Source organism: Mytilus trossulus, chromosome 10 (genome assembly GCF_036588685.1).
Source record: "Mytilus trossulus isolate FHL-02 chromosome 10, PNRI_Mtr1.1.1.hap1, whole genome shotgun sequence".
Lineage (NCBI taxonomy): Eukaryota > Metazoa > Mollusca > Bivalvia > Mytilida > Mytilidae > Mytilus > Mytilus trossulus.
This window is the reverse complement of record NC_086382.1, coordinates 58,340,165-58,356,768: the sequence shown is the minus strand read 5'-3', so window position 1 is coordinate 58,356,768 and position 16,604 is coordinate 58,340,165. Positions and strand designations below refer to the sequence as shown.

The window sequence follows — 16,604 nt, the reverse complement described above, 5'->3', positions numbered from 1 at the left end:
ACGTTCCACTATATAGATGATGTTTGACTGTCCCTCTGGTATCATTCGTTCCTATTTTCGTGATTGTCATACAAGTGTGAGCTGTAAAACCAGGTTTGATTCACCATTTTCTACTTACGAAAATGCCTTAACAAAGTCAGGAGTATGACAGTTGTTAGCCATTCGTTTGATGTGTTTGGGTTTTTGATTTTGCCCTTTGCTTGGGGACTTTCTGTTTGAAATTTTCCTCGGACTTTACCTTAACTTTGAGTAAATCTAACCGTTGGCTCAAGTTTGATATACCGTACGAACAAAACGTGTATTACCATTTCAAACAAACTGTGTATTTCAATTCATGCTGCTTTATATTCATTTCAGGTGTTTTGTTTAAACACTGACAATTTGACAACTTTTGTTAGAAACATGATTTTTTAATGCATAAAATAAATGAATATTTCATACGGTGTTTATACATCCTAACTCGTTCGTCCGTCCGTATATGTAGTGATGTCACTGGTAGATTTTAACGAACGTAATCAATGTATCAATGGTAAATTATTAAGTCTGTGATTTCGTTCCCCTTGGTTCTTTTACCCAATTCTTTCATAGGTTAAACGATTTGATTAGTGGCTGTACCTGTGCATGCTGCAGAAAACTTATTATAAATATTTCACATCCTACATTTTACGGTAATATTGTACCGTAGTAAAAGCGCGGAAATCACTATGTGATCCGTATAAACTCATCCAACCTTTAAACAAACGTATTGGTAAAGGTTATATTATTAAAGTTGTATGGGGAGTTATAATCAAAGTACCGAACATTGGATGACCGAATGTTATTGTGGATGGTCACAAGCACTTGTCTCAGAAAAAAATCACATCAGTCTATAATACCTGAAATTGAGGTTAAATAGATATAGGAAGATGTGGTGTGAGTGCCAATGAGACAACTCTCCATCCAAATAACAATTTAAAGAGTAAACCATTATAGGTTAAAGTACGGCCTTCAACACGGAGCCTTGGCTCACACCGAACAACAAATTACAGATATATTTTTTTTCTGAGACAAGTTGGTTCGTGGATGATAAATTTAACTTCATCAAAATAACTATTATATTGTAGTGATACAAATTAGCATAGTCTGTTTTTTTTTTATATATTATATTAACATTTGTAGAATCTTTGTATACTAGAATAATTACAGTTACATGTATATTTAATTTTCATCCATTTGCATATCATTATTTATTCACTGAACACTTCTGTTATAATTCTTTTTTTTCTTATAGATTGGATTTGAGTAGGAATTCATATTTTCCCGCAAAACGTTCAATGTCTAGATGCAGTTTTTTCGCTCTTTGAGAGCCGAGAGAAAAGATCGATAACTCTTCATGGTGCAAACGTTCTTGAGATGTTCTTCCGCATTCGTTAAAACACGTTTTCTCTACGTGTGTATAGATATAAGATGTTGGTTATAGTCCATGCTTTGAACAAGACAGAACATGTTATTACATTTCGTTTCGCTTGTTTATTTTTGAAATATCAATTTACCCACTCAATCGGAGAAAATAATTTCTTTAACTTTACTTTAATTTTAGAATAAAATACTTAAAATTTACACACAAAGCTTACAACAATTAAATAATCTTTAAAAATATTTCACATAATTTTTTAAGTGTAGATTGAAATAAAAATATTTGTGTAGCGATTCAGTGCGGCGCTATTGTATCATGGCAACGTCACTCTAAATATTTTGAAGGGAGGTAAGAAACCGATAGAAAAGGCTTGGTGAACGAATGCAGTGGTAAATACTTTTGTTCTTAATGCAATCTGTTAATTTAATTATACGGAAACATAACCTATGCTTGCTTATGAGTTTTCGTCTTTGATTAGTATCTAGAAAATCAATCAGTAATACAAAACACTCATCTTGAAATATCTTGTTGCCAATGATGATACTGCACTCAGTCTATGACTATAGCTGCGGGCAGTTTGATTAAAAAAAAAACTTTGTATTATGTGTGCAGAGTGACCTGTGTAGAATATATTTTTGCATTGACTGTTCAATCATCACTATACACATGAATACATCTTACCAAACCATTAAGAGGAGGGGCAATAGGTGGTTCGTTTTAAACATGGTAACAACACCTCAATTTTGACAAAAACAATAAACAAAAATGCAAAAATGCAGTTTAAAGTGGGTTAAAAACAGTTAACAGCTTTAATTGATCTCAGATAACAGTTAACAACACCTTGAAAAGGGCCAAAACAGGTTAACATAAAAAAAAGTATTGCCCCCTCCATTAACAGTTAGATACATGTATCCCTCTTATTTAATCTTGAATAGATTTAGATAGCTAACAGTTCATACATTCTGCTGACTTTCAGTCATGACATGCACTTATTTAAATAACTAGGTGACCCCCTTTGACTCCTTTGAAGTCAAACTGTTCCTAAAATTTACATGTATTGATGTAAGGCTAGAGTTTGTGTTAGGACTTAGAGTTAGCTCTAATGTCAAGGTTAGCAAGACTAAATAAGATAAAGAGAGGGTTAGTTTACTTGTAGAGTTCTATTTGGGTGGTTACCCTAAAGACAGAATGCCATTTATAGGTTTATATGCGATATTGGTTATTTTTCATCCATCTAATTATTCCAAAGGTAACGTTTATTTTAAGGGACAACATTAAAATTCATGGATTTTCTGATGTCATAACGCTATGTTATTCAAGCACAGTAAAATGATTGTTCAATGATGTTGTTTGTGTAGATTGATGCCAGATCAACATAAATAATTCATTTATAAAGAACAACCTGAGATTGTTGTATTCAGATCAGATTATCATTAAATTTAAAAATGGACAGCACAACATAATTTCTAATGTTTAATAAATGTCTATGACAGTAGAATTTTCTTTTTTTTCCCAATATGGTTTATTTTTCTATGACATTGAAATCATTATGTTTTTGCTTTTTTATCAAGTGTATTAATACATATTTTGTTGCTTATCAGCAGGTCCAAATAAAAGATCAAAGAATATTTTATGTGAAATAAACTAACAAAATGGCAGCAGTATTACCTCAAAAACCGCAAGGGACATACACCTTCGCAAGTCAGCCAAGGGCTGTTCAACAAAGAAAGAAATACAGAGATGGCATGACAGCTCCTGCAGAACAGCAGTAAGTGATTGTCCTTTTTTGTGTTTTATATTTTTTGTGATAATTCTTCCTTTTTACAGCTTGCAAAATGTCAGATAGATACAAGTGCATTTGTACCTGAAATTCTATAACTACATTGAATAAATAAGTATTTTTTTTTATTTACATGTAGTGTTATATCTTAAAGGCATGCATGTTATTAGTGTTTGTTTATAACAGCCTTAAAAATAAGCAAAACCAATACCACATAGTCAGGCAGCTAATTAGCCTATAAAAGGCCCTGATACATGTATGTCAAATGTAAATCAGCTCAATTGAGAAAAATAATGCCCTGAATTATGTACAAACAATGAAAGAAAACAAATTTTATATACAGAAACAAGGAACAACCACTGAATTATAGGGTTAACTAGTTTTTTGTCTACAAATCCTACCCCTTACCTGTAAAAGTGGCATGCCAGTACAACATAAAAACAACACATTTTAAAAATTGCGTGGATCAACAACCTGAATAATCCTTTTATAACTAATTTTTTAATAAGACATCAGACATTTATCATTTGATGTTGTTGAAATTGAAGTATATTTTTCACATATTTTGTTTTTGCTTGTAGATTAAGTGCTGAGGGTGTACCATTGTATGGCAACATAATGTACGACAGACGTATTGTCCGTGGAAACACATATGCCCAACACACATTACCTGCAGTAAGTATTATCATAGTACAAAAAAGGGAAAGTAACTCTTATTTACAAGAAAGAGAAAATAAATCTTTTTACTGAGAAGGAAAATAAATATTTAACACATTGGACTTCATAATTTGTTTGAATAGAAAAATTTCCATTATACATGAATATTCTTTAAATTCAAAAATTAAACCAGGAAATTCTTTTTCAAATCTGTCATGAAATTAACATCTAACAATTTTTTCTCATTACAGCATGCACAGCCTGATCCAATTGAAATTCAGAGACAACAAGAAAACAGAAGGCGTGCTATTGCTAGAAAAAGGGCAAAAGAACAACTCCGTCCAAGATCTCCAGAAGCTGTAGAGGGCAGAAAACACATAGATGTTCAAACAGAACTTTATTTAGAAGAATTAAGTGATCGTGTGGAGGAAGCTGATGTGGAAGTGCAAACAGATGCCTTCTTAGACAGACCTCCATCACCGATGTTTGTTCCCGCCAAAACTGGTGTGGACATAATGACACAGATATTAGATGGAGATGTAAGTTTGTGAGCTTGAACCTTTAGCAAATCAATGTAAACTTACCCATATTTGTTGTATTAGGTTACTCCCTTATATGAATATTATTAGATGCTACATGAGAAAATAGGAACAACTTACATTTTGATTTATAAAATCTATGGTAGAAAATGTTTGTTTAAATGGAATTTTTGTATATTATCAAAGAGCTGAAAAGAGAAAGGTAGTTTTTATGGAAATGGTTTGATGTAATTCAGAATTCAATATTTTATTTGAAAAGAATTCATTTAAAGTTTTATTTTTTTACATTTCAGTTGTTTGATTTTGACATTGAAGTTAAACCCATATTAGAAGTGCTAGTCGGTAAAACAGTAGAACAAGCTTTATTAGAGGTCATGGAAGAGGAAGAGTTATCTAACCTACGATCGCAACAAAGAGCCTTCGAGGAACTGAGAAATGCAGAATTAGTAGAACAACAAAGATTAGAGGAGCAAGAAAGAAGACACAGAGAAGAAAAGGTTTGTTTCATAAATATTTTTGATGTTAACATGTATAATTGTTTAAATAAGGAAGATCTGAAATAGTTTGCATTCATAATGCTCCAGATATTTGTCACTTAAAAATCTTCCAAACCATTAAGATCTGCCTAATGATGGGGAAAGTTAATTTGTTACATTGTTGAATGTGTACGGTGATCTACAGTTAATGAACCACTGTCATTTGGACTCTGGTGGATTATTGTCTCTTTCTCAATCATACCACATCTTCTTTATGTTAATAAAGCTTTGATATTTTATAGGAAAGACGGATGCGACAACAAAGAGAAATTGCTAAGAAAGAAAAAGAAACATCAGATAAAATTGCCGCCCGTGCATTTGCTCAAAGCTACCTCGCAGATCTTGTGCCTACAGTGTTTGGTACACTATCAGACAATGGCTACTTCTATGACCCAGTGGAAAGAGGTAAAGATCATTCATAGAGAATCATTGATATAAAATATTCTAATGTTGAATTGTCAATTGTTTTAATTCATTGTTATCAAAGTAACGATGTCCTTTTTCTTGTCTTAGTAAGATGATACATGTATGTCAGATTAAACTGATATAAATCAAAAATTTAAAGACACAAATTTTGCCAATAAAATAATGATAATATTCTCCAATCTATATTGAGCACACTAATATTTTGAAGAGCAACGATAAAAAAAATCTTCCTTTGATTAAATGATTATTTTTCAATAATTTTGTGCCTGCAGGTATCTGACTGATTTGCTACAATACACATTGAAAACTTAAATAACCTTTCATTTTTATTTTTTCAGATTTGGAGCAAGGTTTCATGCCATGGTTGATGGACCAAGTAACAGAACAATTGAAAAAATCAGAACTCGGCAGAATGGTGCTTGATGGCATTTTACGTGAGGTTGTTAGTAAACGAATGGACTTGTATGCCAAAATAGGTCAAAAACCAGCAGTATCTGAACAACAGGAACAAACTTCAGAAGAAAAATCCCAAGATACAACACAAAACGCTGTGCCACCATCAGCTTCAGCCACATCTGAGGTAAGATCGCCATTATTTTTCAACCAGATGTAATACTTTGGCATCAAAGCTTGGAACAGACAAGCTTTCAGTGGCATATCCTTGATCAGACTTCTAGAAAAGAAATATAAAGTACAGTTCTGACCAGATAGATTTTTTCTCTTGTGTAAATTAACCAGATTTTTTTTACTCAATTTTCCATGTTTTCATTAAAGTTTATTTAAGTGCTTAAAAATTTAATGAAAAAATGTTTAATTGTCATACGGGTGTTTTTTTTGGATGTGTCATTGCTAAGAAATAAAAAAGAAATATACTTCCTTGTGATGGTCTATACTCATTTTAACATTGGCAGGCATTATTTTGTAAATATATTTACTCAAAGTGTTAACATGTTGCATAACGTCTTTTTAATGGATCACAAAACACTTCAATATCCACATGTTGAACAGGACTATGGAGTTTGAGAGAAGTTGTGATAACCACATGACTTAGTTTTGCTTGTACATGTAGCAATGGATATTTTTGATTTCTCACAAAATAAAAAGTCATCATTTCATGTTGTAATAATTATGTTTAAATGACAATTAAAATAAAAAGAAATTGTGTCTTACATGTGTTACAGGTTGTTAATAGCTCATTCATTTTTTAGATACTCAAATATTTAATTCTGAATTTATTCTCCTTATCCTATTTTAAGTAAATGTTTTATTATTAATTTTTACTGTTGATCCTTCAAAGGTTTTAACTGTCATTTCATTATTTTCATATGAATTGTATTATTTATTAATATATTTGAGGCTTCATTAATTGATACATGTCTGTTTCTTAAATAAACTAAAAGTCTTTTTGGCATGCTTGTAAACAACATCAATATCAGTCGATAAATTACTACCAAGTAAAAACTAAACAAACTATTTTATTCATGTATAATTTAATTTTGGATGTAACACGTCTTCTGATTGGCTGACGTTATTTTGTTATGAGCCCATAGACATAATTTAGCCATGTGACCGTGACATCATTAAGGTTTTCTACAGTTTAAAATGGAATTTAGAATTAATTATAAGAAATGACTGTAATATTTTTTCTGTCTATTTAAAATAACATAAAAAATGTGGTGCACACTGTAAATAACCCACTACACGCGTTATTCAGTGTACACCACATTTTTTATGTTACAATGTATTTCTTCAAAGACAGAAAAAATATTACAGTCATTCCTTAAATATATATGTTTAGAAATATTTGGAAGATGAATTGTTAAAAATTTTTTTTCTTTCTAAATTTAAATATAAATAAAAATGTTTTTCAATATGAACACCTTCACTCTGAATTTTCCCCTGCATGAGGAGATTCATAATAAATAGTGAACACAATAAATTGTTGTTACGGGAATCCCACCTTGATTTGTGATAAGTAGGGTATAATGAATGGATTGTTATGACTAGGGTACCTCACCTGGAACAGGTATGCTTACACTCGTTACTCTTAAATTAACTAAAGTTTTACAGTATTTTACCACTTGCCATATTTTATTATGTAATAAAAAGTTTTTGTAAATACTTTTTGCAACAGCAATATTAAATTTTAAAGATCAGAGTAAATTTAGGACGATGATAGAATTGTAACTACAGGGCCATTATGATTTTATTAGACAATTACAAATGTATTAAAAATTACAGTGGTGAAATTTGATAAAGTACAAGTGATTTGAATTGTGTCCAAGTCAACAATGACTTTATTTGGCAGGCTCAGTGGGCCGGAAAGTGATTTCAAATTGACTCTTATCATAATAAAAGAAACTGTCTCATTTTCGTGATTTAAATTCACTAATAATAATAATTTCTTGGGATAAAGAAAGTTTTCCGTTGAAAAGAGAGACATTTACCAAATAATTAATTCAGTTATATAACGGCAGGGTTATTTTATTATTAATTAACAAGCAAGGAGGAATTATGAATAGACTTGTGACTTTTATTTGTGTCGGAGACAGATCTGAATTTTCTCTCATTAAGATTAGACACACTGTCGATACAGGAAGAAACGAGAGGTTTCTAGCTCCACCACATGACAAATTCCCATGATATATATGGTGTTTTAGATGCCATATAACTCCTTGCACACTTCCTACACTGTTGGAAAAATAATTCTCTTTCTATGAAAGCAGGTGACAATTTTTCCGCATGGGTGATTACAGCGCCTGATTTTATCATGATGATCACTTTCTTTTCTTACAAATTAATAACAATACGGATTGTCAGTTTGGTCGATCAGTCTCTTTTGATTGGGAAAAAATAAATATTGAATGATCACTTCAATGATTTGTTATGGAAGTTATTAAAGATAGCCTGGAGAGCAATGATCATTTGATGAGTACAATGGTCATATGCAAAACTTAATAGGGATTTAACTGTTATAAGGTGGCTTTGACACCATGTTAATGGCACACTTAAACAGGGAACAAGTGCTTGTTCTTCTTCTTGACTCATCCTTTCTGGCAGCTATCTGATTGGGGAATTAAAGTGACACTGTTAACAAGGCTAAAACAATTACATGGATGCCTAATCAAAACAATAAAAAAGATATTGTTTTAATCAATTAAAAAAATGTTTATATCATTAGTAAGTGTTCTCAAAAATTGAACAGATAAAAAGAGAATGCATTGAAAAAAATGATGAATTTCATAATATGAATGAACTTAAAAAAAAATGTTAATAATCATGGAAGAAAATATTTTATCAAAATTTATTATTATTATTTTAGGGTGAAAAGCCAGTAGAACAAGCTGAAACAGAGCAAAAGGCAGATGAGGGAGGGGAACCAGAACAGGAACAACAAGCAGATGATGATGCAGGTGGAGATGATTAGAATGCAACAAAATTCATTCATGCATGACAATTATAACAAACTTTTATGGAATATTTATTTCTTATCAAAACTGATTTATTTTGAGGGGAAGAAAACTCATTTTAGTGCTCAGAGCAACCTACTATTATCAGCAAGGCAGGAATCTATAGAAACAAATTTTGACAGAGAAAATGTCTCCTTTTACATTTAACTTTCATAAAAGGAGAAATTATGAACTAGAAAATAATGTTTGTTTGAGCAAGAGCGGGAAAAGTAAAGATAAATAAAATGTCAGCAATGTATTTAGATGCCTTTGCAAGATAGTTAATTTTTGTAGTGAAGTACTGCCAGAGAAATGTGTGATATTCAAAGTTTATATTTCATCATATTTTTACATTTCTAGTTATTTATCATATCAGTTTTTTCTTGTCTTATTAACATGATAAAAGTATGAACCACAGTTAGTTTATAAAAGTTATTTATCTGGGTTTCTTTTATAAAAAACATTTTTTTTTAATTTTTTTTGTCAAAATTTCAAAAAATCATGTTCTATGTTCCTTTTATCCTTTCTACATCAACAGTCGCTGTTTTTTGTCTAAATTGTAAAAATTATGAACATAGAAGAAACAATGTTTTTTTGGGAAAACTGAAGAAAATCTCAAGTGATTATTAATATATAACAATAGCAATAAAGAAATCAAAAATAGCAAATACCAAACGAGTACAGAAGTAAACAAGTTTTATAAATGCCTTGTCTTAGTCTACAGTATCTGTGATCCATTTTGTGTATATATTGTTTAAAAAAAATGTTGTCTCTATGTTTATATACGTTAAATAAATTAGACCGTCCAATTATTTATATTAAGAATTTATAATATTTATCCTTAAATTTGCTTCGTTTTGTTATCTCTCAGAGACAACACTGGTTTTTATTTTGTCACAAACTATGGAAAACAACGTTTAGAAGAAGTATGTGTTATGATTTTAACATTTTTATATTTATATTTTAAATGTTGGTATACAATATGCTCAAACTGAAATTACCAAATAAAGTGTAAAGTTTGAACGTTGTTTTCTTTTGTTCCATTTTTACTTCCTACTCTTGTTGACAACTATTCACAAAAGACCAACATGACACAGACATTTTAAAACAACTATAGGTCACCATACGGCCTTCAACAATGAGCAAACCCCATACCGCATAGTCAGCTATAAAAGGCCAAAATAAGACAATGTAAAACAATTCAAACGAGAAAACTAACGGCCTAATTTATGTAAAAAAAATGAAAGAAAAACAAATATGTAACACATAAACAAACGACAGCCACTGAATTACAGGCTCCTGACTTGGGACAGGCTCATACATAAATAATGTGACGGGGTTAAACATGTTCATGTTGGTTAAGTACATTTATTGTTAATTCATGGGTTATGAAGATTGAAATTGGTATCCTACACTTTTAGTCCTAGGAGCTCTAGCAATTACTTCAACATAAAAAAAGAAGATGTGGTATGATTGTCAATGAGACTACTCTCCACAAGAGACCAACTGTAATCCTTTAAAAAAAATCTCCTTTTAAGGTAAAGGAACAGTAAATGGGCTATGTCGCAGATTTTGCTACAAAATTGCATACAACTTTGGCTGGTTGAACTACAACTGAAATCGAAAAAATAATACATTTATCTATTTTATTTGATGAAAAGTTGCAGATTGACTTCTCTTAATATGGGTAAACATTTGTATAGAAAGCACATAAAATCGGCGAAAAACCTTCTAAAATTTGTCTTAAATCGTCAAATCTCTAATTCTACTCCATAGATTTTTCTTAAAAAACTATTTACTGTTGACACATAAATTTCTGTTTTAATGATATAAAATATTCATAGGGTCACCGACTTCGTTTTTTATCTAATAATCAATTTGTTACCTTATTGGTAGTGAAAAACGTCAAAAATCAACGTTTTACGGCCTGGAACGCGATAACGTTACGATTATTTCGACGTTTTGTTGGATTTTTTCACAAAGAACTCAACTTTGAATGATGTATACTGTAAAAACAAAGTCGGTGACCCTATCTTTATTTTGCATCATTATAATGGAAATTTATGTATCAACAACATATAGTTTTTTAAGAAAATCTATGGAGTAGAATTAGAGATTTGGCGATTTTAAGATAAATTTTAGAAGGGTTTTAGCCAATTTTATGTGCTTTCTATACAAATGTTAACCCATATTAAGAGAAATCAATCAGTAATATTTCAAATGATAATTGAGATAAATGCATTATTATTTCGATTTTCAGTTGAAGTTCATCGAGCCAGAGCTGTATGCCAAATTTTACTGAAATCGAAGACATAGCCCATTTACTGTAACTTGACCTTAAACTACTTTACCAAATTTCAGTCAACTTTAAAATGTCAACCCTTTAGGGTTTCAAAGATTGTGTTAGTTGTCCTTTAATGTTGGACAAGACTTAAAATAACCCACTGCTGACATAACCATCTTGTTTTGAAGATACCTTCATCCAATTTAGAAGTTGTAGGTCTGTCATTAATGTCTGGTGATTCATGAATTATCTTGGCAATTCAAGAAATATCTGAATGAGTTTGCCAAGTACAGAGTTAATTCCCCTTAATTATTAATTTCAACTGCATTTCTTTCAAATTATATCTTAAAATACTAGAACAGGAATGGAAAATGAATGTTATATTCGTGCACCATTATACATTCTGAAGTTAAATTATTTATTTGAAGTTGAGTGGACTTTTGTTTTTCATGTTTTTACTGCTGCCTGAATCTTAGTCGAAGGTGTATGGCACTTATTGTAATTAAATTATTTTTTCCAATTTCCAGAATTTTTCATAAAATAAAAAAAAAAAAGGAGATGTGGTAATTTTCAATCAGACAAGTATCCACTATAGTTCAAATATTGTGGATATAAGCAATTATGGGTCACTGTACAGCCTTCAACAATGAGGAAAACTTGTATCTTATAGTCAGCTATCTGACTATTATTCAGAAAGCTAGAGTAGATTGGAAGAAAAAGAAAGCGCAAACACAATCAGTAATGCAAAATCTACACAAATACTCATATGACCCAAACCCACAACACTTCTTGGGAGTATTTGCTTTGAAATGAAGATATTTGTTTCACTAGTGAAATTGACAGTCAAAAAGCAAGACAAAAGTACTGATTACTGTTTGGGACAGCAGTGTCTTCATCACCAATGTACAAGTTTATGATTAGGTGGGTTTATGGGGAAGCACTATTGGTATGTCAATGATATTTGGTATGCAGTTGAATTGGCATTGGCACAACTCATTTCCAGGGAGATAATTTGACGATACCCCTCAGTCATCATCACGAATTAATTACCTTGAAAAAGAGGACACAAGATACCAGAGGGACAGTCCGACTCATAAATCGCGGAAAATAAACTGACAACGCCTGACTAAAATTGAAAAAAGACAAACAATTGAACACATGACACAACATAAAAAAAACTAAAGAATAAGCAACACGAACCCTACAAAAAACTAGAGCGGTCTCAGGTGCTCCGAAGGATAAGCAGATCCACATGTGGCACCCGTCGTGTTGCTTATGTTATAACATATCCGGTAAATAGTATAATTTGGTAGGTGCAACTTTTGTATAGTTTATAATAAGGTCAGTTAAGGAACCACTAGGGTAGGTCAATGCTATTTTGTGTGCAGTTGTATTACCATTGACATATTTCATGTCCACGGAGGTTATTAAACCGGAGCCTCAGTAATGGTCTGTTGGCTGTGATACTTTTGCTTAGTTAGTATTTATTAGTTACTTAATGATTTATTAGGTCAGTTATTTTGGGAACAACTAATGTTAGATCTATAATATTTTGTATGCAATTGCATTAGCATTGACACATTCTCGTTTCCATCGAGATTATTTTACCCCGCCCCTCAGTAATGGTCTATTGACTTTGCGGTTTTGTTTTTGTCGATTATCTTTTGAACTAACAGAAAATGACGAAAATTTTAGCTTGTTCTGAATTTTGGAATGTTCTTAGTTTGTATGATATCAAAGCTCGTTAGTCTTCTGAAAGTGTCTGGCTGCAAAGAAGCCTTTACTGGTTGTTAGTATCTTGTCATTATCTTAATAGATATAACCCGGCGAACATGTTTAACTCCGCCACATTCTATATGTATGTACCTGTCCCAAGTCAGGTTTGTGTGTTACATATTTGTTTTTCGTTCATTTTTTGTACGTAATTAAGGCCGTTAGTTTTTTTGTTTGAATTGTGCTGTATGGGTTTGGCTCATTGTTGAAGGCCGTACGGTGACCTATACACCTATACAGTTGGTAATTTTTGTGTCATTTGGTCTCTTATGAAGAGTTGTCTCTTTGGAAATCATACCACATCTTTCTTTTTCATCATAAATAAGAAGGTTTGGTACGAGTGCCAATGACACAACTCTCCATCCAGGTCACAATTTGTTAAAGAAAACCATTATAGGTCAAGGTACGGGCTTCAGCACGTACTGAGTTTGCCTTGTATCAAAACTAACAGCAAGCTATAAAGGGCCCAAAAAAATACTATTGTGTAAATCATTCAAATGGGAAAACAAACGGTATAATCTTTTTTTAAAACGAGAAACATTTATGAACCACATCAACAAACGAAAACCACTGCACATCAGGCTACTGACTTAGTACAGGTGCAAACAAATGTAGCGGGTTGAAACGTTTGTTTTTTTACTTTTTATACTCATAAAATCTGTTATCCGTTATTGCTCATTTGCAGCAAGTTTTACTCAATTTGTAAAGAAAGAAAAAAAACTGCATTTTTTTTAATTAGTTTCTCAATTTAAAGATATTATGTATAAATATTTACTAAAATTGTAAAAAAAAATATAATCGTCATTTATTTATCTATTTAGGGCAATTATACTCCTACACGGTTGTAGGACTATGTGAGTTGAGCATGCATTTTCTACACGAATGTTAGACACATCGGGAGGAACATAATAAAACTGCGTCTGTTATTCGGGCCCGGTGTTGGTGGGTGGTGGTATAGATATACAACATAGACAAGCTTTTTAGACTGTAGATTGTAGTTTATAGGAAATCACTTCGACCATTGATGTTCGTTAAACTTGTATCTATTTAAGTTCATGCAGGTATAGAGCTGGGGCTAAACTGTTTTGTGGCTTACATTGTTGGCAAAGCTGGCAAACAATGTTACATTTAAACAAGACCTCTATTTATTCAGATGGTGTCCGTAATCCTGCTTGAAAAACTGGACAATGCATAAGATGACCAACAGCTGTACCATTTATTTACTGGTTAATTGTATTCAATTATCAATTTGATATTTCAAAGGGTTCCGTTTTATTCTATTTGATTATCTGGTTCTGTTTGTGTACATCAATTTCGGAATCGTTATGAGATGAAGATAATATTGGAAAATATGAAAGAAAAAAAATAATGTTTAACTGCAACTGTTGCTTATAGTTTTAATCTATTTCAAAAAGTTGGATTTTACATCCTGAACATTGAGATAAATCTAAAAATATTCCAATCGGAAGATATAATTATGACATCCTGGCAACTATTGAGAGGGTTATCATAAGTCAATTGTCTGTCTACAATATATTAGTATTATCTTGAATAATAGACTAAAACAGATATTTCAATTTCGGGAGTGTGCGCAACGAACGAGCAAAAAGTAGTTCTCTTTCAATTGTATCCCCACCTTTTCTTTATTTTTATACAGTTCCATTTATTCCATTGGTAACTTTTTTAATGAACAAAATATGTAAATTATAATTTATTAAGGATTTTGTGTATGATGAATATGTGTACAGATTAAATAAGCGCAATTGAATCTGTATTTTAGTGCAATTGATAATTTTGAAAACTTATATTTGCCGTATACTAGTACTTGATCCTTGCATTTTTGCGAAAGGACGCTAGCGTTAATTCCGGTCTCTCATTTCAGTTTCAAATATTTATTATAGAACATCTGACACTTTGTAAATGTAGACAACTCAGAATAAGATATATGCACATAAGTAACTAATCAAAAGACTATATGAATGTTTTGTGGAATTCGCGGAGCATTAACAAAATTTGGAAAGATTATTTTCTTTTTTAAAATGGTATTTGGAAAACGTATCTGCCTTGGTTATCTTGAAAAAGTTGAGACAGTTGAATGAAAAAGCTTTAACATGTAAAGCCTTTAAAGAAAATCAAATATCTGAAACAAGTAATCAATTAAAGACCATTAAAGGCTTTAAAATCTAAAATATGTGATTATTGAAATTTGAGTTGGTTTAATAAATATAGCAAAAAAGTACACACCTTGTAATTTGAAGGAAAAAGTAATGTTTCCCTTTGAAATGAAAATTTGACAATTAATTATCTACCCTGGTTTCATGAGGTACACTTTTGAAAATGCTACTATCTATAAATTATTAACTATAGTGTTTCAAAGGAACTGGCGACAAGGAACTCTTGATGAACCAATTGTTTTAAATTGGGAATTGTGTCCATGCTTTAAAGACAATAAAGATCCTGATTGTTATTATTATTATTCAAAAACTTCATTTTCAACATTATTTCTTACATTTCTTTTTAATTTACCGGTTTTAAGCAAGAAATATAATGTACCTGTCTCATAACTGACAAAATGGTGAGAAAGTGTCGTCTGCTTAACACATGTTATTTATATGTAACAAAAATCACCCTCCACATCCCTGTCAATTTTTCCCAATTAAAGTCATATAAAATGGAAAAATTGCAAACAGGTTCTTACGGAAAATTATATGAAACCATATTTAAGTATTGCTTGTATCTATAGGACGCATGTCTCCTCGAGCTGAGCACGCGCCTAAGAAACGATTCGTGACCAATCAGCGACAGTCAACACTGAAAACAAATACTCACACGTGCGCTACACGCAATTTCTTTCTTGACTACAGTTGCTCAGTCGGGTGCTCTAATTTTTATTACAACGAAAATAAAGGACAATCTTTATTTTAAAGCTAACTAGTATTGGAAATTTTTAAATCTGAATAAAACCCCGATATATGTGTGTTTCCTATACGTTTCGGAAGCGTAAAACAATTAACACTGATATCATGTTTGTTTGAAAATCTGTGTCAAAGAAATAAATGCATAAGTTAACTTATAATTTACTTTCATTTTTATAAAACAAACTTAAATTACATGTTCTTTATTGCCAATTTGGGTGGACTTAGATGTAAACTTCTATGCAAAGTTTGTATACATATCCAGGTTAGACTGTTTCTGGGTAACTTGAAGGTAAATTTTGAAGAAAAAAAATATACGTACAAAAATTATTAAGTAAATGATTATACAAAAGTCGAAAACAAATGTAAATCCATCAGTACATTCACATGCTACGTCACATAATGCAACTGATAGTAAATAATGAATTGATGAACTATATGAGGTGTGCTGTCCAAAAAAGGGACTAGAGTAACAGCCAATGGCCATTGGGTCATATTATATTATATATTTTTATTATTACAAATTACTTACTTCATTTGCTTTGATATTTATCAATTAACTCAAAATCAATCATATTATGTACTTTGTTTAACTTATTTTTAATTTACTTTACATTATGTTTGGAAATTAAAATGTAATTATTCAGCAATTTTGGGCGCCATAATTGGCAAATAAAATATTTTTTTTTGTTTTTTTTTGTTTTGTAAAAATGATTGTTATGTTTTGTCAGTTTAGAATCGCAACACATAAAAATAATTCATACCATCAAAATTGACCAACTCCAGAATCATAGATATCTTTTTGAAAGAACTTTGTTACGTATACTCTTTAGAAACATATTAATTAAA

At 31.1% G+C, this 16,604-nt stretch overlaps 1 protein-coding gene across 3 annotated transcripts; it reads left to right on the top strand.

Annotated features, from left to right (window-relative positions):
* Nucleotides 1-1,670: 1,670 nt before the first annotated feature.
* LOC134688255 (radial spoke head protein 3 homolog B-like) lies at nucleotides 1,671-9,806 on the top strand. Of its 3 annotated transcripts, none has more exons than XM_063548766.1 (8): nucleotides 1,671-1,785; nucleotides 2,998-3,164; nucleotides 3,758-3,851; nucleotides 4,085-4,372; nucleotides 4,666-4,869; nucleotides 5,151-5,313; nucleotides 5,673-5,914; nucleotides 8,657-9,806. In XM_063548766.1, exons 2-8 carry the CDS (start codon nucleotides 3,049-3,051, stop codon nucleotides 8,759-8,761), a joined length of 1,212 nt encoding a protein of 403 aa, XP_063404836.1. In that variant the 5' UTR covers nucleotides 1,671-1,785; nucleotides 2,998-3,048; the 3' UTR covers nucleotides 8,762-9,806. The 3 variants fall into 3 exon arrangements, with proteins under 3 accessions (XP_063404836.1, XP_063404837.1, XP_063404838.1); XM_063548767.1 differs by having other exon boundaries at nucleotides 1,690-1,785; nucleotides 3,001-3,164; XM_063548768.1 differs by having other exon boundaries at nucleotides 1,729-1,744.
* Nucleotides 9,807-16,604: the final 6,798 nt, after the last annotated feature.